We start from the raw sequence: 27,092 nt of genomic DNA, 5'->3' as shown, positions 1-27,092 counted from the left end.
TCCAAAACCAATACCTGGATAGTTTTCCTCTTACGTTTGAGCACATATATTCATTCACAGGAGAGCGGCATGGCAAAACCAAGGCCCTTTTCTTCCAATTTCATCAGCCCTGCAAGTGAAGCTCTCCACGGGGAAGCCATTTTGAGTCCATGGGATTTCCCAATATGTATTTTTAACCTATCTAGCAGGGATAACATCCTTAGTAATCAACTTGACTCATGATTACTATTTCAAACACAGGCTCATACCCAGACGAAAAAAGCACACTTTACATGGCAATATATACAGAACAATAACACTGCCAGATGGTATAATACTGAACAGAATTAATTTCACACATGATGTTTTCAAGGTGTTAAAATATGTCACAGCTTCTGCTAATAAAACATCTTCCTCCTCCCTCCTCCTTTTAAGAAAACGCTATATTCCCACCAGCCCGTATTTTACATTATATGTGTTTTCAATTCTGATAAGGGCAGCTGATTGCTTGCAAACCTAATTACAGTCAAATGAAAGTCTTTCAGAACCATCATTAGCAATTAGGACCTGCTGGATTTACAGTGTATCATTTAGAGAGGTATAATTCAATAGCTTATTGAAAAATTGCAGGTGAAACTGGTGATTATAAGGGGGGGAAACGCCCGTGACACGTCACTGCAGGCAAATCTTCAGTAAAGTGGCAGCTTCTACGAGCAGCTGATCAATGAATGCAGGTGTTTGCTTCAGCGTGCTCCTCGCCTCGCTCGGAAAATGTTAGCTGCATCCTGTCATCGTGCTTGGTTTTGTGAATGGCTCTGGATTTCACATTATGTGCCTGGTTTTGTGTGTGTTTTCAAGGAATCCAAAGGGCCTATTCAGGAACTTTATTAAACCAGGGGGGGATGTGCAGTGCAGAACAACAGGCACATGAAGCAACACATCATTTTTCAGTCCTTTCTATAGAGAACAACAATCTTTTCTGTGCCCATTGAGCTCAATTATATATTATCAGGGCCCAGAAGTTGTTTGGATGCTTTCGAGCAGCTGGGTGCCTTCACAGATGACGCACTGGATATGGTGACTGCGGGTTAAGTGCAGCTGGAGATTTCTGTGGCCTCTGATCAGAAGCAAACAGCAGTTGAGAATCACAAAACGCTTGTAATTCAAGCACTGTTTGTCACCAGCGGCGGTTTCTGAGAGGGAAACGAGAGGGGCAACCGAATAGCAGCCCAGCTTTTAGACACGCGTTCTCTCACACATACAGAAATTCACATACTGTGCATGTGTACAAAATAAAGCGTGGTTCCCTTTCAAGGATGAAATTACTGACAGGCCAGCACGAAGCACTCACTGTTTTAACAGCATGATGGTAGACTAGATAACACTGAGCTGGACAGCAGCAGGCACAGATGATGTTAATGCACACAACAGGCCCCCTCTTTGGGCATATCCCTCCATACGCACACCCTTGTGTAACATTTACCCCTCCGAAAAACCAGACTGCCCAGCCTGGACCTGCACCCTTCTCCTTCCCCACAGATGTGCTCATCCTTTTCCATCCTACAAAGGCTTCTCAAAGCCCAGATCCACCTGTCTCCCTTTAGCACGAGCATCTTCTACTACATCCACTTACACTGTGGTGTAATCTCAAAGCACAGTTACCTGTATATAGCCCTTTCTATACTTTCAGTGCTGTACTCTGATTTTTTCATCATTTCACGGTTCATTTTTCAAATTAAATGTTGTTAATAAGGTGGATTGACAAATAAATCCAAATAAACAATGCCCTTGGATGACACGATACCGACACAGACAAAGTTTCATTAAACCAATGCCCCCTGCAAAGTCCTGTTGCTTGCGACATTTGCTTCAGGCAACTTCAACCTTTTGGCAACACTTGCACGTAATCAAACCATGCCATCTAGGTTGCAACACAAACAGCAAATGTAATTTCAAAGTGGTTGTGGTAGTACTTTGAAATAAAAAAAAAACCAAAACAAAACAACCCAAAACACAACAACAACAACAACCCCAAAACCCACCACCCAAACACCCCCCTCTCTCTCTCTTTACAAACCGAATTGAAAGAAACATTATCGCAATTTCCATTAACGCATGGCAGTATCACTGCTGACCTGATGACTAGCTGGTACTCCTAAGATGTGTGACTTTCACCCACACTCTACAAGTTGGTAGCAATGTCTCCTTTAACTTCAGTCATACAGAGCCAGACCTCCAACAGTGCAAAACTAGCCCAAACACACCCAAGCACGGCTTGCAAGCCCCTCAATTGTCCTGCATGAGCTATGTTCATGGCCCACGTTCCTTCCTGATCTTTAGCAGTTTTATAGTCACTGAAATCCACTGGCTGCCAGTAAAGTAATCCCAAATCACAGCAGCTATGTAAAAGGAGATTCAAGCCTTCATCACTCATTTTGGGTGTATGCATGTTGTATGCAGTATTTCCAAGGTGTCGGACCTCACACTGCACAAACATACACACATTTTTTTCCCTTGCTGCTGCACAGAGCTACAAGTTGGGAGTCAAAGAAATTAAACAGTTCTCCATGGTTGTGTATAATACTTGTAGCTGCTATTGCACTCCCAAAGCCCACCCACAATTTCATTTTCAATTAACAGCTCTTAGAAAAGCAGTAATGAAAGCAGTTGCTAAAGAGCACTCAGATGTCATTGAGAGACTGCAAACCCAAACTGTAAATAGCACATTGTAAATCGCTTGTCACCACAGTCAGCTCTCACTGGAATCACAGTGCCGGTGACAATCAAACCCATCTGCTCAGCTCCCCGACCAATGTCACCACAAACCATACAGCTACACCACCTCCCGCTCCGCTCTCATTACCTGTCATGTATAGGCTTGTCTAAGAGTGTGCAAAAGTCATTCCTGACTGTAAGCGTGATTAAATGCAGATCACACAACGGTTATTTCACCCTCCACACCAGATGTTTGCTGCACTGAAGTACACAAGCATCTCTACACCAGAGGACAAGTGTGCTATAACTAAATCTGCAATACAATTAACAATGTGATGTTTGCAAGCAACCATGACAGAGGACAACTGTGGTCATCCAGATCAGCCATCAAAAGCCTTAGCAGTCTCAAATTTAAGATGTATAAATTCAGGGTGAGACTGACAAGGGGATCGTGGACTTAATTCTGAGAAGGAAAAGCTTCAATACTTCCCTCCCTCCCCTTTAATTGATTCATGTAATGGACTACGAGGTTAAAGCTAATAGTTTATAAAGTTTGTAGTTGATGACTGCCAGAGTCACGGGTGCATCTTTTTTTGCTGTTCTTCCCATTTTTTCCTTTATCCCATTAAAATTTACGTCCTAATTCATCTTTCCATCATGGGTTTTCTTCCCCTTATTCATCATCTACCCCTTATTTATTACCAGTTTATCTACCTCCTTGTGCTCACACGGTATTTGGGATTGGGATTTGATATTCTCCAGGTGTCTTTGGAATCAGCCAGTTAAGGTAGAGCCCAGCAGCCGTTAGCTCTCATATATATGTAAGCCAGCTAACATACTACTTGCCCAGCACACAGATTGCTGCTTTAGGAGCATATGTCAAAGATTATCCTTTTCTGCAAGAAGGCGTACGAATCTCCCAGCATATAAAGAAAACAAGGAAGGAAAGCGTAGAGGTAGCAAAAGTCAGTGCCTTCTGCTCTTTCCAAATCACACACCCACTGAATAAAGAGAAATGGTCTTTCCTTCTCACTATCAAAACACTCTCAACACTCCTGCAATGAAAACTCATTGTTTCCTAGTATGCCCCACTCTGCTCAAACCTTGAGGAATAAAAACTCATTAAAAACTATTTAAAAAATTTCCCCACCCTTTTACTAGTTTAAAAATATTCACTTTAAGATTTCCAAATGATTTTTACAGAAAACACATAAAAACACACCATCACCACTTAACATAAAGGGAATTAAATTTAAAACGCTGGAGAAATATTCTGATGAGTCTTATGTTTGCTTAACGCTAACTAAAATTTCCTTGAGGCATTTAATAAGTACATTTATAAAAGCTCACAAAGCAGAGTTCAAAAGTCTTCTTGCTAGTAAAATATGAGCCTTAATTAACCTACAGTTTCACATTTTCTGGATTTCAATAAACCTGTAGGCATTTCAGCATAGCTGCATAAATACCTGCATGAATACTGCAAGGACTTTCTTTGAAAACTAATTAGCAGTCCTTCCAATAGCTGACTTGAACTAAATCTGTTTGACGAGGGAGCTTCGTACCGTAAATCCTGCATGTGAGAGTTACTTCCAGCAGATAACAGATTTCACAGAAAGGCGTATCAGACAAGACTGTTAACTACTAGTAAAACAACGAACAAGATCTCCAGGTATAAAACATTTCCCAACAGGGACAGACTGCAGCCAAGGTCTTATGCCAGCACAGGAATGCAAGTGACAGCATCAAGATTGCAGCCTGCCATCCAATTATAATATTCACATGTGACAATTCAGGATTCCTCTGGGGACAACAGGGGCAAGATACATTGTTTACATATAAAATACATAGCCCTAATACAGCAAGGACACCATAGATATCCAGAAGCATACTGAACTTGATTGGCTTTGGATGGTTCTACTTCGTCAAGCACAAAACACAGTGGCCCCCGTCCTTGGCTTGTTGTCATCCAAGAAGATTGACAAGCAACTTTACCTCCCATCAAGAGCCCAGGAATTCAGTGGGATGGAGCTGTGTGGGAAAACAAACCCAAGGTGTGCAGCTAAGAGTCACTCTAGGAGGAAGTGTTACATGAACAGAGAAAACCATCCTCGGAACTTACCATTCTCCTCCTTTTTTCGAGGTCTTCACCATTTGTCTTGAAAGAAGACAGAAAATGCTTACCAGAAATACTATATATAAAGTTGTGGGCATGTCTTTTCAAATAAGCTTTATAGTCTTTTCCATGACACCTTTTTTCCACGTCTAAGTGACAAAGCCACTTGGATTTGTCAGCACCTAAACTGTTCATGAGACTAAAATGTTCTTATCTAAGGAGCTATGCCCCTACCAAACGTATTAAATTTATATTGAGCAAGATATTTTATTTCCTCTCAGCCTTATCCCTCAGGAATTAAGCAGAGTACTCAGATTTATCAGCTAAAAGGAAAACCATTTTCCATGACATTTGTCAACTCAATACCTTCCAAGCCAGCGTATATTTATTCCTAAAAACATAACCTCACAAATAACCTCCATCAGCAGTGAAGCTGATTCCTTCATAGCTTAAGTACCAGCCAGAAAGGTTTCACCTGACAGTAGGCTGTGCCAGGGGAATCAAATAGTGCAAAAAGTCAGCTTTTACGAAGGCCAGTTCCTACTGCACAAACCAGATACATTTACCTTTTGACATACTAAAAAGGAACAGAGTGATGATGACCATGTAGGTGAACACCGAAAACAGTCAAGGAAACACAGCAACCTTCGATTTCTACTTATAGCATAAACATTGCATCAACTATCCTGAAGAGTTTCCCCACCTCCCTTTGAAACACAAAGTAAAATTAAATTAGAAGAAATACGTTTAATGAGTGTGGTAGTGCAGAACAGGGCATGTTACAATTTGTCTGCTTTGATGAAGCACTGTATAATCTCTTATTTTATTTATATATACAGTGTAGGCTTAAAAATAATCATGAAAACATATTTTTTTACCAGCTTTTGTAACTCTGAATATCAAAATTGAATACAAGTTGATGTACTTGTCATCCTCAATGTTCCTTATATTTCCCTGAGCTCACAAAATGAGCAGCAGTGAATTCTATTTTCTAAAAGTTTCTCTGCAAAGCAATGTTTGGTTTGCGCTAAGCAAGGATGAAGACTCATTCAATGAATATCAACCATCTCCAGCAAACAAAAATTTTCGTTAAAGAGTCAGTAATATCACTCAAATTTAGGTCAAAGCTGACCTCTTTACTGTTACTTTTGACTTCAGTTTTGCAGACAGTGCCACACAGGCAGATGCTATGCTTAAAATGCCCAGCTCTAATTTAGTCTTTTATATATAACAAACACACAAGGGATATTTATTCATTAAGAAAAGCAAAACACGGCGCTCTCTTCTGTATCCTGCTCATCAGATGAATCACTCTTGTCATGCTTTCTTCTTTTTTTACAAAACATAACACAACACCGCACAGTCCCAAAGAAGAATCCAAGATTTCCAGCCTCAAGCTTTGCAACCCTGGATGCTACATGCTCACTTTTGTCACACGTGCACCACAGCTACCACAGTAAGGGAACACCAGCATTGGGAAGGCAGGAAGTTCTTGCTTACGGGTAGGTGATGAGTAACCCAAAAGAGCACCCACCAGTACCACTGAAATCCTGCTGATCAGCGCCTCGCACCGTAAGCAGTCTTAGAACTTTGTCTTGACGAACAGCTGCCCCTCTTGCAATTACCTCACCTTGCCCTTGATGTTCAGAGGGGGTCTTATGCTTCTGTGTACAAAGTCTAAAGACAAGAAGGCATATTTGCAGTACAAAGTTGGCCTAACAATGTAATACGGAGACCACATCTGTTTGCCCTGACAGTCTCACAGCCAGTCTATGGAAAGCTCTTCCAACCTTTGCACGTTTAGTAATCAACTCGGCTCTAGCATCAATACGCTGCTTGCTTCCCCACTCAGATCTCTTCTAGTACCGGGACACAGTACCAAGTAGCACCCGAGAGCCCAAGAATAAAACAACTATGAAGGGGTTAAAATAAGTGATTCCACAAAATGAGAAATCCACTTCTACATACCACGTGCCAACAGCCAAAGCCCTCCCTCCCCGAAACAGATAACCTGTCTCCCACCTGTCTGAGGCCCTTCGGTATTTTCTTCCTTTTCCCAAGGTGCTGACAAAGATTACGATCATTTTCTCGGTCAGAGCTGTACTGGTGGTGGTGAAGTCTGTTCTTTTTCGGAAGATACGACAGCCCATTGGTAAGTGCTTCCCGTTTCTTCTTGGCTAGAGGATTCTGTCGCTTCTCCACGCGTTCCTGAGGTTTCAGAGCTACATCCTTCTGCAGAGGGAGGGAGCGGGGGAAGGAAGAGAAGAAAAACACAGCGGTTAAGATACGGCTCTGATTTGGTTGACCTCTTTAAGCAGCAATTCTAGGTGACGAGCAAATTATTCTCAAGGCAATGCTACAGTCACCTGAAAAGGAAAAAACAGTCTTCACTGATGTCCACTTAATCAAAAGATAGGCAAATGCAAAATAAAATCTGTAAGATGAAGTGAGTGCACGGAAGCAGACACATACTCCTTTAGATTTCATACCATCAACCTCATAATTCTCAAAAACTTCTCATGTATCAAGAGAGCATGCATTTAGAAGACAGCATATGTTTATGATGTTTAAATTAACAATCGTCTTTGATTTAAACAAGGCTTGGCTTTTCACATATATTTTTATTATTTCTTATATTTGACAAGCCAAGGCAAGAGCTGACCTAAATCCAATTATAGCCAATAAATCTCAATTGACTTCAGTGGACATTTCCCTCAAGCCTGACCTAAGCAGAAGATTTCCAATTCTTGGGGCAGGGAAAAAGCGCAAAAAAACCCCCTTGTATTTGAAAACCTTGTTACTGACCCTTCTTTAAACCCCAGAATCAATGGCTGTCTACAAAAAACCACTCAAGTCTTACAACATAAACGCGAGTTTGGTCACTTAGCCTATAGCTAAGCTATTTTCTTACTGATAACCTGCAACACATAGAATTTGTATTTTTGTTTCAACTAAAAGTTACTTGAAAAAAAAATTTCCAGTAACAGAATTAAAGGCAGAGGAAGAGGAGGCTGGAGGGTCATTAGGAGAGAAGAATTAGAAGCTATGGAAAGGTGTAAATTACAATGCATACTGTGCATCTAATAAATATAATTTCATAAGTCACATCTACTCCAAGAACTCCATATGTAAGAGTAGAGTATTTCCATATAAGGGGCATATTAGCTAAACAGAGTAATACTTTAAAGCATACTCTACTAACACACCTGGGTGCTTTAACCAGAAGCTCTCCATGCCCTACCATGAAGTACTATGTGATCTTGTAAGCGCTCATGCTTCTGTTTATTGTCACTTAACATTGTAACCAACAGCAGGAAAGAAATTGTGCTATTGGTCCCTGTGCCACATAAAGATTCAGGTTCAGGAGATCATAATTCAAATTATTCCACCCTTTAATGCAAAAAAAAAGCCAAAAAACCCAAACATGCCTAAAGGCAAAAATCAGTTTGGCTTTAATTAAAGAATGCTCCCTAAATGCCTATCTAGAACACAAGAGCTTCACAAAATTCATAACTAAAACCAATGAGAAGATTAATTAAACTGAAGACAGTCGACGTTCAAATTTGATACTTGGTAAAAAGAATAATTTTACAAGCATTAAAGAAGGGAGTACAGAACAGAAACTATAAGACACTTTTTCTACCTTTTCTTCACCTAAGACACCATGGGAAATACCCTAAGCTTTTCTTCACACAGTGTTATTCATATAAGAAAAGTTAGGAGCCTTATCCAAGCTGATGAAAAAAAATCTTTAGCATTCTTAGCTATAAAGCAGGATCAGTATTTTAAGAATGTCATGCCTTTCTTCTCTGGTTCCTCCAGCTACTAAAAAAGAAGTCAGTAGTAGCACTGATCCTTATAATACGCTTTGAGATCTACTTGTGAAAAGCACTGTACACAAGGTGAGAGATCCTACAGAGCAAGCCCAAGGAAATCCAAAGCAAGAAGAATCAGTTTTCTGAGCACACCTTCTGTCTCCTTTCCCAGGAAGGTTTCAGATTTAGATACATGCCATAAATGCACGAAGGCAAATTCTCAGGTGTCATATACTGCAGTAACGATTTCACCAATGCTCAACATCAATAGCTTCATAAAAGGAGCAACTACAAATACACATTGACCTCCTAGATAACAAATGCAGAGCACCTTGCACAGCCATTCCCACACTCAGCCCTATTCTGCTACACCTGGTGAAATAAACCAGAAAACTAACGCTGCAATTCCCACAGAGCAACTTCAACACAGGAAAAAAGCACCAGAATTACAACTTGTTCTATGCACTCTATTGAAACAAAGAGATATTTTATCATAGAACAGATCTGTGCCTTAAGATAACTATCATCACACTGTTAATGATAATTTTTTTTTCAGATCACTATAAAAAAATCAAATGCTTTATGAGTAGTACATTATACTAGCACAGGACTTCTGCTAAAACACAGAGCTCTTATTTGTAGATAGAAATGCTATTAAGAGGATTCACTCAAAATGTGAAAGGTTGAATGAAGGAGTGAAGAAAGGGAAACTTTCTCGGGAGAAAAAAAAAAATCTCTTAGTGACTAAATAGCTTTTGTGGGAATGTTTTTTTCCCCCTAGCTATGAGTGATCTAAATGAAACAGTGGCAGGCTTCCAGAACCTTATAAAATGTCTAATGGGGCTAGCACTGCCATCAAGAAATTACTAGTGCCCATTAGTTTTAAAGAGGGTGTAAGATGGGTCAAAGTCAAATTTTGCAGATCACTACGGGCATGGCATATCTGGGATAACCTCCTCCATAAGAAGCCCATGTTCTAGCCAACTGCATAAAATTTCATGAATTGTCAGATACACCTGAAGAAAGTTTAGCTCATGGCAGAATTGGGATGAAAGAATCTGCATATATAACTATGGCAGAGATGAGTGACACCAAATTCACAAAGCCTTCTGCAAACTCAATGAAAATGTACCTTCCAAGAAAAAAAGGAACAATTTGCAGAAATCTCAAAAAATAAGGTGCCTCTTCTGGTCACAACCAAAGGCAGGAAAGGGAGCTCCATATGTACATAGCTTGCCATTCTGCAAATTGTGAAAGCGGGCCTTAAATCCAGTTTGGTGGGTGGGCTTACTATGAAACATACACATAAAGATCAGTGTTTAGACAGCCACATTCCTCTAGAACAGCCATCTGCTTTTCACCAGCTGACATCGCTGCAGAGAAAATTACAGAGTGCTGTGGGTCAGAGCCTTGTATTATTGAATTGTACGGTAGAACCTCTCATTGCTTTCAACAGACACACGATTTGGCCTTAAAATATATATGTATATAGAAATATATATTAAATTCTTCATCTGCAGACTGGGCTGCAACAGGACATGTTAAAAGAATAAGAGCTTAGACACAGGTGGACAGGATGCATTAAAACTAGCTTGACTAGAGATGACACAGGGTGTTGATCCTCATGTTTGAGGGTGCAACCTGCCCAGGATTGTTTCGAACACACCGTCAGTACATCAGCACGCACGAGGCTGTGGAGGATGTGCATGGATTCTGCCCTCTTGGAAGCTGGCAGGTTCAGCAGAGGCGGCGCTTGGCTGGGAACCATGGCCCTGCATAAATCACTTCCCCACTTTCTGCCCTTTCTCCCTCATCCAATTTTTATCTTTCTGTTATTTAGATAGGACAATAGCTGTACCATGCCGCGTGCTAGTACATTAGCCAGCACAATCTTAATTACAGACTTCAGGCATCATCATGATTAGAGTAATAAGCTGTAATTACTCTAAGGTGACAGGACTGCACAGACCTTATCTACATAGATAAGGAGATGTAGTAATATTTCATGTCGAGACGTATTTTTCAGCAGCTACCCATGGAGTCAATTCAAACTAAGTAGCAGACCCTGTGAACAAGACATTCAGACTTTAATGGAGGTTTTTCTCCTCTCCTGCCAGCATACAAGCCCACACATTATTAAATAAATCCTACAAACATATTAGGCATGGTTTAAAACCATCTTATTCAGAGATATCTTTCATCAGTAAAGTGCCTTAAGTGTATCAGGAAGGTGACTTAAATGTATAAATATGTAATTACATGCAATTCAATACAGAAATGCATTAATATTTATGAGTGTACTGTATAATCTAAAAAAATTTCCATTTGTTTTATTTTTATTGGGCACATTAATCAACCTGATACCACTGTACGTGCCACAGCGGAGAAGAGCCGCCCATGCTGAACAGACTCCTGCTGCGACGTCAGCGAGCAGGAGGACTGCTGAAGCCTGATGGGGTGGCACTGCAATCATCTCAGCTCCAATTAATATTAACAGTTTCAGTCCAAGCCCTGTATTTGGTGAGGGGAGGAGAAGCAGCCTCCATGGGTACATCAGATAATTTCACGAGGTAGGAGCCTTGAAGGACACACTGCATTCTCATCAAGTGTTAAGCTTTCAGGGAGCTATGCCTGATTTATTTCAGGAGTCCACCTTCTTGCTATGTAAATGAAATCTCATTAATTAGAAATCGGATCCTCAGTGGCAGCCAAGCAGTGCTTCACGCTGCTTTGCGGGGTACACACCTCACCCCCATGAATCTCACCAGAGAGCCAGTCCATTGCTGCTGCCCTTTCCTTCCTGCCCTTGCCCTCCAGCCACCTTCCAACGATGACTTAAAAACTACATATAAACAACAGGAACTCTGTTCCACCCCTTATTACAGGATTTGTCTATGGGAACCCTTGATGAAAAGCACCACTGTAAATGCACTGGGTAGGGAACGCACTGCAGGCACTTATCTGGATGAAAATTTCAGGTGCTGCTCAGGGATTTCAAGCCTCTATCTTGCCAAATCATCCTTGCGGCTTATCGTTGTGATTCCAGTGTTGCAAGAACTTACTGTCTGAATTCGCACTGAACATGACCCCAGTAAAGTGCAACTTTTAAAAACTGATTATTAGAAACAAAAGTAGATTACAGTACAGGGCTAGTAAAACCAAATAACAACTGCATCAGTGTACAATTATATTCCAATTATTTGCTCCTCAGGTTCTTGCTAAAGTCCACAACAGCTTTATAACCGAGCCCCACAATTTATCCTTCACTCCAACAATAAAATTAAGTATAAAGAAATAAGACACTTTTAAAAACCCAGAATTATTAAACAGTCATGAAATGTCAATGTAATGCTCGACTTAAAACACAAAGAGAAAAGCAAGCTTGAATTTACCAGTTTGCCCCTGTCCACTATTCAGACACCCAAGCATCCTTGTCAAATAGAATTGTAAGGAAGGTACTTCTGGAGCCTTTTGTCTATTTTCAGAGTACAAGCAATTCACATTTGGTCAAGAACACAACTGCAGAAGGAAGAAGCTAATTAAGGAAAAAAAATCATACATTTTCACTACCTACAAAAGTTGATTTGAAATTCTTTGCAAGGTATGGACACATCCATAAGACAGACTCAGCACCTCAACACTGGCTGTCAGCTGTAGAAGTGCTTCATTTGCCAGGGACGTTACGTGGGGAGAAGCAAGAAGCAGCCAAAGGGCTTCCTATGAGAAAATGCACAAATAGAAACACTGACAGAAACACCACCTTCATATTTGCTGAGAAAATTTGTTACAAAAGTTTAGGCTGCAAGAAATTAAGATGCCTAGAGAGTGCAGCTGACAGAAATACTGCAGCTTCGTTAGCATCACGCAGTGGGTATCGTTAGCTGGGAATCCAGTAGAGCAACACGCACAAACAGCTGCACAAACTGAACCAAAACCCCTTCAGAATCAGGAAACTGTGCCAGTCTGAGGGTACCAAATTTGCCATCGTGTCTTGACAGTCTTCATTGACTCATACTGTGTCTTCTGTTTACATTTGGGAAGAATTTTTATAGCTGATGGATGAAAACGCCCTAAGGCTTCAATACCTCTCGCGCGCATTTCGTAATTCATTATTTTGGTTCTGGCAGTAACAAGAACATGTAACAATGCACTGACAAGTCCCTGCAATCTTTCAAAATCAGAAAATAAAATGAGAAGTTCATAATAGTCATTCATTTCCCTCCGCATAAGATAGTTAAATGCACTGTGTATTCTTCTGAATGCATAGTTAGTTCCTCAGAAGCATTTATCTAGAGGAAAAAATGGCAAACACTCTTAAAACACCACCAGGGAGAAAGGAAGGCAGGTGTAAAGTGCAATGCAAGAGCAAAAAGGATTCTCAAAGTGTAGAAATTATGGTATTTTAGGACACAAGGGACTGGTGAAGCGAGCCATGATGTCAACTATAGCGGGTGCAGTAGCCCATCCACTAATCCCAGCAATTTCTTCAAGTCGCAAGACCTCTGCAGAAAGGTTTAATCTTGTTTTGTTTGCTTTGTTTTCATAAAATTACAATCCATTGCCTCCTGCATCTCTCTGGAATCTGAAAACAAAGTAGTTCAGTGTTGTGCAAAAAAGGTTGTGCAACAGGCTGAAGATGAAATGCTGTACCAGGCTGCAGGACGCTATGTGGTGATTACAGATGAAGGCAAAACAATAGAAAAGCAAGTTGCTGTCTGCTTGAGATATGTTTTATAAAAGCGCTTCTGCAGCATAGAGATTGCTTTGATTCTCCATCCCAAAATCATTTGTTAACAATATCATTGATAAACAGAAGGTTCCTTTTCAGGTGCTGCTGATTTAAATTACACACAAAAAACTACATTAAAGCAACATTATTGAGGTTACGAAGTCAAGGATTTGGAAGTTATGAAAGGCTGCAACCACCACCTTAATTCAGCCCTCCTGCACATATGCGTCATGATACAATCTTTAATTACATGATCGCATACTCTTATTTCCCTGTGCAGAATGGAAGGTATTCAGCTAATGAGCAGCCACTCAGGGTTTTGTTTTCTCCTCTTTGTCCAACATGCGGACCTAAAACTTGTTTACTTACACTCCATTTGCACCCCCCTCCAAATGCACAATTATTAATTTCCTTACGGGTTTTCTGAATAACTTCTCACTATAGTACGAGATGCTCAACAAATACCAATGACCTGTTTCACAGCTGTTTAGCTAGATGAAGGTATTTCACTATTCCCATTTTATAGGTGGTAACAACAGTCCTGACATGTTCAAGTCAAAAAGGTCTGCTAATTTTAAGTGCCCATTAGGAAGCACCTAAGATTTGATTTTTCAGAGAACTTAGCTCTACAGAGCACTTTATCTAATGAAGCACAGCCTTCATTGATTTCAGCAGCTACTGGGAGTGCTGAGCACTCCTGCAAATCAGGCTTTAGTAAGCACCACATATTACAAGGACACAGATAATGATGCTTTCTAAAATACATAGTGCAATGGCCTCCCTCAGTGCCACATACTAAATAGGAGGTGGAGGCAGAGAAAAATTGGATTCTAATTACATTCAACTCATATCAGCAAGAGGAAACCCTCCTGCAATCCTCTCCCTCACCATGCGCCTTCCAGCTTCGGTAAGAGGTAGGAAAGGGGCTCAACGAGAGAAGAGTCCCTGACTCCAGAGTAAGTCAAACCGGTTTGAGTAAATGACTTCAGGATCTTCATGAAATAAAGTAGGCCATTGTGTCATTAACAGCAGCATTACAATTCATAAAAACACAAGGGCCAAATAAAAAACACCACACTTGGAGGAACTTAAAAACATAGTTGCTTGCTACATACGCACATCAGGCAAATGGAAACAAAGGATCCTGTACACATACTACTCCTCATCTCAGCCATGATTATACACTTTAAATTGTGTTCTACCCAGCATAATTTAAAGAATATATGACTGTCAATTCTTCTCTACTTAGATTTTACACTGTTTATTGTTGTAGTGGGATAGCAGTCGCTCTTTTGCACAAGTAAACTGTGACAGACTTCTAACACACTAGACCTAAGGAAGTAATCCAAAAGAAGTATTTTACTCAGCAAAATAAATCAACCAAGAGACCATGCCTTTCTTCAGCATACTGTCTGTTTGGATGCAAACACTATTTCTCAACAATTTACTACACTTGATACTTCAAATGAGCTCTGTGTTGTTCCTTTGTGATTATCCACACACACTACATAATATTGTTTCTGTGCCTTACCTGAATAATTTCTCCCATTTAAGTACGTGTACATGTGTGTCTAAGTCTCACAGCATTCAATGGAATTTTAGCGAAATCCTTAAACTTGTTCTTATCTGTTTTGAGACTGGTGAATATGAGCATACACTCACATTTTTACTTTGACATGATAAAAAGCATGTTTAAGAAGAAATTTTGTTCAAGTATTTGAGTACAAAAGATTAAAACTTACTCCTACAAACTTTGACAACAGCAGAATGTAATCACTCAAGATTTCAACAAAGGCACCCACTTCTACAAAACAGCTGTAGCAACTAGGATGAAAAGCAAAATGGACAGTCTTACACAACATTTTTCATAGTATTCACTAAGCCTACAGATGCTACAGAAAAATAAATGTTTAGCTGAAATCTGACTATAATGCCAGCTGTTGAGGTGAAGAGGCCCTACGAAATCAAACCTGGCAAAAACTGATGTCATACCTGAAGATGAATATCAGAGCAATCTATTGTTATTCATTTATTTCATCTTTTTCAAACATGATGTGGTATTCTCAGCCTTATCCTCCTGTCTCCCTTCTCAATTTTGTCACTCAAATACTATACCATACCATGCTACAGCTGTGGAGAACAGTAATCCAAATTACTGGAATCCGTGCAACCAGAGTTAGGAAAAAACCTACTCTTGGACCTAGTGTCGAGAAAGTGCTGAGCAATGCCAGCTTAGATTACAGAGCCACTGAACTGTGTTTTTTAAGCTGCCCAGTTTTGTAGAAGGCAAAGTACACACAGCTCATTTTGCTCAGACTGATTTAGCCAGAAACCTGTGTACTCCTGCCAAAAGAGATCCTGAAGCTCTCACTCCACCCAGCTTCTGCCGGCCTAGAAGTCCCACTGTGTTTTTTCTAGAGATTTTTCTAGGTCTTACACAAGTTGCTAGCAAAGTCCAAGGTTACCTCTTTCTTGCAGATTTGACTAAATCATCTCCATTACACCTGTGACTCTGCCTTTTTTGAGTATATGCTGTCTGAAATACCACCTGGCCTCTCCCAGCAGGGAATCTGCGTCCTCTGCTGGCATCATCTCAGCCACGTTCTCTCCAACTCCTCCACGCACAGTCTTTCAAACTTTGCAAATCATCTTCAGTAAGTGCCAGTCTTTCATACATCTGCAACCTTTTTTACCTGGTAAAGCACCCAGGGCAGATCTCCCAGCAGACAGGACTGTGCCTGCCCACGCCAGCTGCCCTTCTGGCCCATCACCGCACCGTCAGCGCGAGCTCCGGCAGAATTCAGGGCACGACTCCGAGTGCTTCTAACACAGCAGGCGTGTTACCGGTAACAAAACACTCCATCCCAGACATGCTTTACATAACTTACATCCCTGAGACTGCTCACACAGTATGTAAGCCCTTACAGCCAAGGGAAATCTATTCCCACTGGCCCTGGGTTTATTTCACAGTGCTGGGCCTTAAATAAATGTGCTTGATATACCCTGTGAGCAGCACAGCCACATGCTCACGAAGTGTTTGTTTTCTTTGTTTGAGGAATGAAAAGAAATAGAAAAGGGGTGTGGAAAGAAAAAGAGTCCCTAGGGATGCTCGCTTTAAATCTTCATGTCAAAGAGGGCTTCGTTGCTCTCGCACCGCTTGGTTACTAGTATAGATTAGGCAGAGAGAGAGGAGCATCAAGGCAGCTCCTAAAACAAAGGTGAGTTTGTTTTGTTCCCTGTGCTACAACATACTAGTTGCACGTTTCCAGTAGTGATCCCACATTTGTATACAGCACTGTTCTTCTGTACAGTAAGCCATGCACACAGCACCTCGATCTGATGCAGAAATGCATTCAACTGCGGGCACAGGCGAGGACTGTCTACCTTTCATGCAGATGCCTGCGCCTGAGTTCAAGGGTCAGCTTTGTGTCACAGCAGGGCCAAAAATTTTTCTCCTTAGAAAATGGGATTTTTCATGCTGGAGAGACTCCAACTGAACAGTTATCAAGTACCACCCTGAGTAATATGAAACACAAATAATTTCAGTTTGTCTAAATAATTGAGCAACTCTTTAGTTCTACTGAAACTTCCAGATTTTTTTTTCCTTCACATAGGTTTTTTATTTGCACTTTTTGCCCTGATTTGGAATGGAAATAGTTTTTAAAATTTCAAACTTTCTCCCAAAAATAAAATTTTTGTATGTTTGTGTGGACACATATTTAGCTAACAGTTGCAAGAGCATTCCAGATGCCTTTAGAAGACCTTGAACAGAATAAACAAGACGACAAAAAAAGAAAGATGCCAATTAGAAGAACACAGGTGCGCATTCCACGATAAAGGGAACGTGGCACAAAGAACCTCAATTCGGCAGTTTATCTTGACCAATTAGACTGAGACAAGTTTCACATGTTTTAGTTGATATAACCAATTATGTCCTATGTTTATGTGCGTGTACAGAGTTTGTATAACCAGTTATATCTTATGTTTATGCGCGTGTCCAGTGTTGATATAACCAATCACGTTTTATGCTTGTGCACGTGTACAGTGACTTTGCAGAATATGTGACTATAAGTATGTGTGTGTTTTAGCAATAAAGGGTCGTCTGTCGTCTGCTTTCAAGATTACAGCTGTCCGTCTACTTCAATCTCCTCATGTTTCTATCTGTAGTTATACAAGATCTGCATATACTGACCAAAATACACATGCTTGCTGTCCATCTCAGGACCAAATTACATTGCTTTCTTAGCTTTAAGTAAAGAACATGTCCCCTTTTAACCTCCTTTATTTTATGTCCAAAAGCTTCGGTCCTTTATTTTTGCCCAATGTCCTGCCAACTTTACCGGGAGACTTCTGCAATGAAATCATATTTCCTTCCAGCGGAGTCTTGGCACGAAGCTGACTGTGGGCTCCTTCACTCTCCAGATACATATGGTGTTCACTGAATAATTCAAATGGCACTTTTGCTGGCAGGCCACGGACCGAGGCCAAGGAGTTAGTGGGCCAATAAATCTTACATTTAAAGGGTATTGCCCCTTATTGGTAGGGTTAGAATAAATGGATGTGGGCTTAGACGGCTCTCATCCCTGCTATTCCTGCACTGGGGCTAAACATATGACTTCAGCCTCCAGGCTCTCACACTGGCACACCATTCATTAGCACAGCACTCAGCATTCATAAAAAATGTATTATGGTTTGTAAATCAAATCAGAAGCACCTCTGTATTCCTTGTCTTGCAGAAAGATGGTACAGCACCAGGAAAGTCCAGTGTATTCTAAAGGGCTCACAACACTCACTAAAATATCATGGCCACAGAAAGGAACTGAGTCAGGACACTGTAGAAGAGGTTAGCTTTGCCTGCCATGTTAGCCTCAAGACTAGACCAGAAAATCTGCTCTCCAGGAGTCAAGACAAAGAAACCACCTTGAGACAATGTAGGTAAAAACAACTAGGAAACTGCGCTATACAGGGAGAGAATAGGGAGAAATGGAAACATGCACATCATTTATTTCTGTACTATGAATGAAGCCTTAAAAGCACACAGGGAAACCAGAGGCATCCCTCTGCACATGCAAGCAAGCAGGACAAACCTAGCTCTTTGGACAGACAGTACAGAAATAAGCAAGGAAAAGGACAGAATTATAAGAACTACTCGTGGATTATACCAGATGGTAAATGCTCCAACCTGCAGATTTTTTTAACCAAACCAAAAACCTCCACATAATAATGGGTTATAATTATTGAGCTTTTCAAAATACAAATCTATTTTGAAACAACTCTTTTCCATCTTGTGGGTCAAGAAGTCAAACTACTTTACACACCAGCTTTTCTGTCTTTTAAGCTTCTACTTTCTCATATTCCTCTTGATTTTTATTTTCTTTCTCCTTCTCTGGGAACCACTCAACTCTACCACTGTTCTTGGCATGTGGCATACAACCTCACACAAAAGACTGAAGGAGGCAGATTTTAAAATGAAAGACCAGTGATTAGAAAATAAGGGGGGAGAGAGAGAAAGAGAATGGGAGCTCAGATAGGACCAGAGAACTGCATCACTTAAGGCGAGCTTGGAAATATCCTTCATTAGGAAAAAGATCAGAACCTTTGTGCAATTAGAGGAAATAAAAGAAACAACAGTTCAACTTCCCATCTGCAAAAGAAACCTCCTTCTAGCATTCAGGCTGAAAAAAATAGTAAAGAACAAAAGTTTAAGAAATAGAGCAATATGTAACCTTTCCATTTGCTGGCTTATTCTCCCCCTAGGAAACAGATACAGTGAAGATAAATTTGATGATCAAAAAACCAGAGGGATTACATTCTTGTACAGTGCTGATCATTGGCAAATCCCCCTCTCTGCAGTTCAGAAGCACAGCTTAGCATAACAGACAAGATTTATCATTGCCTTGTCCTTTGCACCACTTATAAAGTAGATGTAAGTTGCTCCTATCTCAAGAGTTCTCATTCACATACACAGATGAAATAAATACCAGAACTATTTTGTTGTTACTTTACAAAGGTATAAGCCACCGTACCAAATGCAAAGAATCAGACCCACTGGATAACTGCCACACGTTTTCCATCTTTATTTCTCCACTTCTGCTAATGCACCACATCCTTGCAACAAAGCATTTGTTTCAGCTTTAGGCCTGTGGACGCTCCAAAGTCTATGTTGCATCACCCAAAAAACCATCAGGTATAATCAGCAGTTCCTAGGTGGGGGAACACAGTTCTTCCCTTCCGTCCTGTATTTAGAATATGGAGTCTTCAGTTAAACAGGCACAGAAGATAGCATGAATAAATAAAAAAGGAAAAACAGAGATGACTACTTTCTCCAGTTTTATTGCTGGGCAGAGACCCTGTAAAGGTACCTCATGCACCAGAGAAAGGAAAAGAAAATTTCCTTTACAGTTGTGCCATAGCTGAAAATATTGTGTCTTCTGCAAATATTCAACTTTTTTAAGCTACTTTGTGCATAGATCTTTTAAAACTGAAGTGTTATCTAATATTCAGGGCTATTCAGTGCCTAGAAAAGCAATTTCTGTAATATTTCTTGTTTATAGCCACCTAGAAGCTACAAATTTAACTTGGTAGGGATGCAGTCAGGGGATCCAGTTCCAAAACAGAACATCTCAAGTCAAGAGCTTTGCTAATGCCTCCAGCAAACTTGCAAGGAGTTACAAAAACTGTGAATCATACCGCTTGAGCAATACTTACATTCAAACCACGCTTATCGTATACCCGGCTGTCTCAACTGAACTTGTAACCATTTCTTCTGTAGGAAGCATCCAACTGCTGCCTCTCTGTAAAAACTTGCCTGGAGCAGAAAGCAGATAAAGCTCTGCAATGCATCTCTTGAGAGCTACGGAATATGTTGAAGAGAATTAGAACTGTAAGCAGGAATCAGTCTGCACTTGGAAGGAAACCTTTCCTATTAAAGATTTGTTTTCTAAGCTGCTGCTTGGTGCCGGTATCCAAATCTCTCCTGTCTGATCTTATCGCATCTTGTACCCTGCCAGGCACAGGATTAGAGCTGGCCGAACTGAGATGCTAAGTTATTAATGTGGGTACTTGGAGACATACGTTGAAACTCCTGATCTTCCACTGACTCTCTCTGTGACCTGCAGCAGTAAGCTAAGCCCCAATCCACAAAGCGGGTATTCAGGGGCCTAAAACTATTTAATTCCCATTGACTGGTTTTCCAAAGGAAATAAATGGCTCTGTGAATTTGGGCCTTTAGCCCTTCCATGCAGCAGTGCTCATCTGTAAAATGGAAGTAAAACTACATCCTATTTCATCTGTGCCTCGTAATGCTAAATACTTAAAGAGCTAAATGGATCAGGCACCACAGGAACAAAGGGGGCTGCACACATGCTTAGAAAAAGCAAACAAGACACTGCAAAGGTGATGTGGGTTTGTGGAGTGGTTGGCACATATCTCTCCGGTCAGACCTAGATCAAGGCAGCCATCTTCTGGATAAGAAATATAACAGTGTCCAACTGCTACACGCCATAAAACATCTCAGGGCTTGCGCTGTTCGTTAATTTATTCTGGAAACAGTAGCAAAGTCACTCTCTCCTCTTCCAAGCCTCTGTGGCCCTTCAACTTCATCATGCCAAAGAAGCACAGCCAGAGTGCTCCTGGGGCATGCCCGGTGGGACTGCTGCAGCCCTCTTCCCTGCCTCTCGCCTCTCCTCTCTCCAAACCCAGGGGCTTCCTCCAAGTCTCCTGCCAAGCAGGTACTTCTTGCATTTCCCTGTTCTCCTCTAACTGATGTGTGGGACAGGAAAGTCATGTCTTTCACGTCTTCTCCACTGTCCTTAGTGGAAGAGGAGAGCATTTCCATCTCCCTTTCTCTGCCCTTCATTCAGGACAGACTCACTGCTATCGCTCAGCTGTATGCATGTGTATTTGGTTCTTGCTTTCTCATGTTTTTCCCTCCCACACCTATAGGCTCCCTGCATGCCCTGTTCCCCTTCCTAACACAGAGGGGTCACAGCATTTCCCCTTCCCTGTTCTTCACCCTAACTCCAGACAACTCCCAGTCTCTGTCCGCATCCAGGAGGATCAGCCTCCTTCAGTCTCCCTCCCCACCAGCTCCCTGCATCCTCCTCCTCCGTCCTGAGCCAGTGCCTCTGCTTCAGGAGGAGCGCGCTCCTGCTATCGCTCCCCCCACCGAGGACTCTCTCCACACAAGTTGCAGCCTTTGAAATCAACAAAGACCCTTCGTTCTCCGGCAGGCTGAGAACTTTTGATGCCTTCATGGGAATCAAAAGTGGGGGGAAAGGGAAGAAGAGACTGCAGGCAGTTTCCTTTCTAAGCTCCCCATAGCCCTTGAACATCCCCTACCAGCTGTTCTGGAAGAGCAGTGCTGCTTTGACAAAACACCAAACAGCAAAACTGCACAAAAGACGGTCTCTTGTCAGCCTGTGCCAGTCCCCTCTTCCCTCCTACTTCCCGAGGGTCAGACGCACTGCCTTTGGAGGGACCATTCGCCTGCCCAACATCACGGAGGTGCACGATGCTCCCAAGGCCACCAACGCGCTTGCAGTCACGAGGAATTCGGGTGCTTCGTTTCAATGTAATTCAGCTGGTATTAAGGCCCTGTGTAAGCAATGCTCCTACATACTCTTATGGATCCGGGCCAAATTGACAAATGCACCTCGGCATTTGGAGTACGTGAGCCCCTGTGAGGAACGGTGGGAACGGGCCTTAGAAGAAGGAATTTGAGACGGTCATCCCTTTTTTTCAATTCTATAACCTGTGCCCTATTCCCTAGCCTATTTTACATCTCATGTAACTAGGGCACTCCTTATAAAAGGAGTTCAGGGCGGAAAATCCAAACCAACACTTCGAAAAGACATACAAACTCTGTTGTTTTATTATGAGGCAAAAATGACCTCAAGAACCTGGACTAAACAAATGCCTGGAGTAAAAAGATGGAATAAATTAAAGGATATAATTATGGCTGGGAAAAGAGGGAAGGAGGTCGCTCAATAGGATGAAAGACGGATTTGAGAAATAAGAAATGAAAGGAGGTGTCAGCTTGAATCAGCCAGGCTGAAAACTGCTGCTGATTTTGACTGACATACTGAAACTTTCCAATTGCAAACTCTTTCTCTAATAAGCTGCAAATTCACCTCTACACTTTTACTTTGATCTTAATGCAAATGTTTTATAATGGACAGATTTAATGATGTTCAGGTGCTTATTGGTTCTATTGGATTTGATACTGGAATCAATCTCCCCCTTTAGAAAGCTTGGGTTAATGGCAAAGTTTATTAAACTGCATGCAGTCATTCAGAAAAGATCAATAGAGACATGATTACAGAGCAACCAGAGGATTAAACATGAGATTTATCACAAAATTAAACTGAATTAAACGTTCTCTGATAGCACTTGAAATGCTGTCGATACTCTTAACTGATAATCTATGCTTTCTGTGTTTACTTAACAGGCAGCAGGGATGTCTGACTCAAGAAAATGACTATAATGTAAAAACATAAACTGTGAAGATTTGCTGAGAGCATTAAACCTCACCTAGAAAAGCATTATTTCTTCCTGTTAGAAGAGCAAAAGCATTTTGCTTCTTTGCCCATTTCCTATTTAAGGGTGAGGAGGATAGAGTCCTCTCACATATCACACTTCAGCAACCTCCCTCTCAGGACTATTATAGGATGCATGAGACACTAAAAGATACTATACAGGGTTTCCAACAAAATATTTTACGGTTTCCTCCCACGGCACTCTTTACCTTTTTCAGAATTACTTTTTTCCTGCTTTCTTGCATTCTTGATGACCTTACCAAAACTTATTCCACACCCTGAGAAATTTCCGAGCCTTCCAGCTTCTCCTTTCCCTCTAGCTTAGCCCAGCTCCTCCCCAGGTTCACGCACTCAGACCTTTCCTTAATTAGGCTAGCATAGCACTGTGAAAACTTTTCTGATGTTCTCTTCCAAAAGAAAAATTCAGTTCCAAGCATAAAAAAACAGGAGCACCAGCCACACAGTACCACTGGCCTGAGAAACAGAAAAGGAAGTCCAGAAAAAAAAAAATTCAGGCCAATTTTACAGAGAGAAACAGAATCTAAATTCAGACACTATTCTTCCGGGATGAGATCCATCCCTGCAACAGAGCTGGAATTTCCCAAACCCTGCTGCGTCCTGAGATCTGTTATCAGAATCACACACAGAGATTATTGCCATCTGCACTATAATAATGTGGTTGGCCTGGTTTTGAGGACCAAAACCTCAACTCACAGCAGGAGAGAAGGGGGAGGGAGAGAGGGGAGGAGCAGGAGCTCACGAGTACACAAAAGACCAGATGCAAAGTAATCAAGTAACCAAGCACAACCTCAACTTTGATAAATATTGAACGTCTTCATGTTTCTGCGGCTTTCTGAAATGGTCACAACATACAAACTCAGCTGAAGGGCTCCTTTAAGAATTAATGTTTGTGTTCAACAAGCAAGCAGGCCCAGGGACATGAGGTTCCAAGATGCTTTTTTCTGCCCTGTTTTTCAGAGAAAGGCTGTATCCTGCCATCCCCTCCACCAAAAGCTTAAAAAACCTTGACAAAACACCTCAAAAGAAACGTGACCATCCAATAGCAAATAAACCACCCAAAACAAAAAACACCAAAAAAATCCCTCATCGACTATCACGAATTGAATTTTTACTGATTTAGAGGGGCTTAGCTGCTTTCTAAACAGGCTCAGCTATCCCTAGTGTACTTTGCAAAATTCAATCCAGTAATCCAATCCCAGATGCATTACGTGAAATCTTATTTCTCCAAGCTCTAGAAAAGAACAAGCAAAAGGAAGTCTTTAGGAACACTAATTTGCCAATAAATACTGACTGAGCCAATTTGCTTTTGCTGCTTTTTAGGGGGGGAAATAAAAGGGGAGGGGGAGATGCTGACTACTACATCCCCTCATTAAAACTTCACTTGTGGATAGAAAAGATACCGTGGAACACGTACCCTGAAATTAGCCCAGCATGTGCTGCCCCAATAAACAAATCCTCAGAAACTAGATTAGAGCTATTCCCAATAGGTTTCCACTGCAGAAATCACCACCAGTTCTGTCCAGAAAAGGAAAATCTCTGTAATATCTAATAAATGGACCAAAACAGCTAAATGAATAGCAGGGCAATAGCACAGCATGTTCTAGCAGCAACCAATGAAGCTATAGTCAATACACACAGTGGCTGTTAAATTTTACATCAATACCATCACACAATTAAGTCACTGAACGCCTGAGCAGAGTATTAAAGCACTTGGCGTTATGTGAGCTCTGAGACCGAGTGTGTGAGCAAGGGAAACAAAGATTTGCCATGTACTTCAGCATTAAGAGAAAGCCCATGTTTATTGCTTTCTCTATATGCTTTACGGGATGCTCCGCAGATGACACAGATGGCATTAGTAATACATAAGCGCTGACTATCACTTGGCTCCACGACTCTGATGCTAACCCAAAATGGCAGCTGTTTTGTCAGGGGGCAAGGACCAGGTTAGCAGATGCACATGACATTAAACATCCAGCTCTGACAACATCCTTCTGTCTTAACACTCTCCTGCAGGACCCCAATTTATCTCCATTCGAGCCGTCTGCTGGCCTGGCTTACTGGCTCTCCTGGCTGCTACTTGGATGTGGACCCATGAGCCAGGCTGCCTGACGGCAGGGAGACACACTGCTCTTTAAAATAAGGATTTCTGACTTCTTGATGCCTACATACAGAAAAAGGGACGCAAATCCCACGTGAATGAAGTTGCCTATCTCAAGGTACTACCTAAAAGATAGGCTGAAGCCAAGCAGGTAACAGGCAAACACAGTGCCAACCTTAAAAATTGATTTACCAGGTAGTTGTTTCCCTGCAACTGCTACTTCTCTCAGAAACAAAGGCCATTACTACAGCTCTTGCTGATGCGAACCAGCAGCATGTTGGTGCCTATACCAACGTGTATCAGTGACCGAGAGGCAGCTTGTGTCTGTATGATGGGCCAAAGCAGTTCATGTTTCTGCCCTGGGCAGAAGCAGCCTGCTACAGGCAGCACTAAACTACAGCCGGGCAAGGTGCATGAAAGCAAGTCCTTTCCAATGGGAGGCTCATCCCTGCCAAATGTGCTCCTCCTGTCCTGTCCCATAGTTAAGCGATGCTGGACTTGCTTTTTTCCACCTCCTCTGGTCATTAGGCACAGAGATGCAGGGCAATAGGCAGATGATACCTGTCCTGGTTTCAGCTGGGATAGAGTTAACTGTCTTCCTAGTAGCTGGTACAGTGCTATGTTTTGAGTTCAGTATGTGAAGAATGTTGATAACACTGATGTTTTCAGTTGTTGCTCAGTAGTGTTTAGACTAGAGTCAAGGATTTTTCAGCTTCTCATGCCCAGCCAGGGCAGCTGACCCAAACTGGCCAACAGTGTATTCCATACCATGGGACGTCCCATCTAGTTTAGGAACTGGGGAGTGGGGGGGAATCGCCGCTCAGGGACTGGCTGGGTGTCAGTTGGCGGGTGGTGAGCAATTGCCCTGCGCATCATTTGTAGATTCCAATCCTTTTATTACCACTGTTGTCACTTTATTAGTGTTATCATTATCCTTATTAGTTTCTTCTTTTCTGTTCTATTAAACTGTACTTAGCTCAACCCACAAGTTTTACTTCTTTTCCCAATTTTGTCCCCCATCCCACGGGGGGGGGGGGGGGGGGGGGAGTGAGTGAGCGGCTGCGTGGTGCTTAGTTGCTGGCTGGGGTTAAACCACGACAATACCTCAGGACATGGAACTGGAGGGGTTTCTGTGGCATGAAAAAAATCACTTCCCTCAAAAAGCTGTTGCTGTGTGCTCTGTGTTTTATTAATTTAATGGTCAGGATAATAAATTTGTCAGTAATGACAAAGAAATTCCCTAGAAACTGCAGTGCTCAAGTGTCATTGAAACTACATCTATTTAGCAAATAGATGAATGCCTTTCACTGAAGAGTGTCGTGTGATTAAGCATCTGTCACTGTCTCACATAACGGCTGCTCCTACTTCAGTAGCACAGGTAGCTTTCATGGCTCTTTTTTTATATAGATGTAAAGATGATCTTGATGTGAAAGGAGATCAGCAACTGAAAACCCAATTAATAAACCGACATATAAGTAGTGGGTCATTCCTACACTATGTCCCACTACAGGAGTGGGACTCCTGTTGACTTGTCCAAGCTTTAAGTTTTTATAATCAGATTCATTTAAGTTTTACAATCAAAAGAGAATAGAATTTGCTTTCTGACTTAACTGAAGTTGAGTTAAATGGATTCATACCTTCATCATAAGGTGTGAGCTTTTCTTAGAGGGATTTGTCTTTGATTTTGAGGGTATGTTTAAGTTTTTACAAGGACTGAGATGCTGAATCTATGTTAGTAGCTTCATTTCTTACAAATCTGGGGTCATAAGCCAGTCAACTGTTCTGTTTCTGTTACTTTTAGCTTTCTAACTGAGCAGTACTTTTCAGATATGTACCCTGCTCAGCAGTCACTGAAGCTGGAGGAAGTTTTCCAGTGAATCTCTGTGGGCTGTGTTCCCTAACACACACTCCAAGAGGTTAAGAGCAGAGAATACACTGGTTGGTACACAACTCTCTGCTCTCCTATTTTCATAGCTAAAAATTCATGGAAAGTCCCAGTGAAAATGTGGCTGAATGACAGAAATTAGAGAGCTGGTTGTCCTAGGGTAGAAGATGTTGAAAATAACACTCAGTCCATTGGAGAGGA

General features: G+C 41.5%; 1 protein-coding gene across 5 annotated transcripts in view; it reads right to left on the bottom strand.

Moving 5' to 3' along the window:
* The window catches only part of AUTS2 (activator of transcription and developmental regulator AUTS2), an 802,029-nt gene that overhangs the window by 578,798 nt on the left and 196,139 nt on the right, over positions 1–27,092 (bottom strand). For all 5 annotated transcript variants that reach the window (XM_069791497.1, XM_069791496.1, XM_069791499.1 and 2 more), the window contains exon 2: positions 6,830–7,039. In XM_069791497.1, coding sequence (XP_069647598.1) covers positions 6,830–7,039 — 210 coding nt within the window. The remainder of the gene's footprint in view (positions 1–6,829; positions 7,040–27,092) is intronic.

Source organism: Haliaeetus albicilla, chromosome 9 (genome assembly GCF_947461875.1).
Source record: "Haliaeetus albicilla chromosome 9, bHalAlb1.1, whole genome shotgun sequence".
NCBI lineage: Eukaryota > Metazoa > Chordata > Aves > Accipitriformes > Accipitridae > Haliaeetus > Haliaeetus albicilla.
This window is presented reverse-complemented; position numbering and strand designations above follow the sequence as displayed.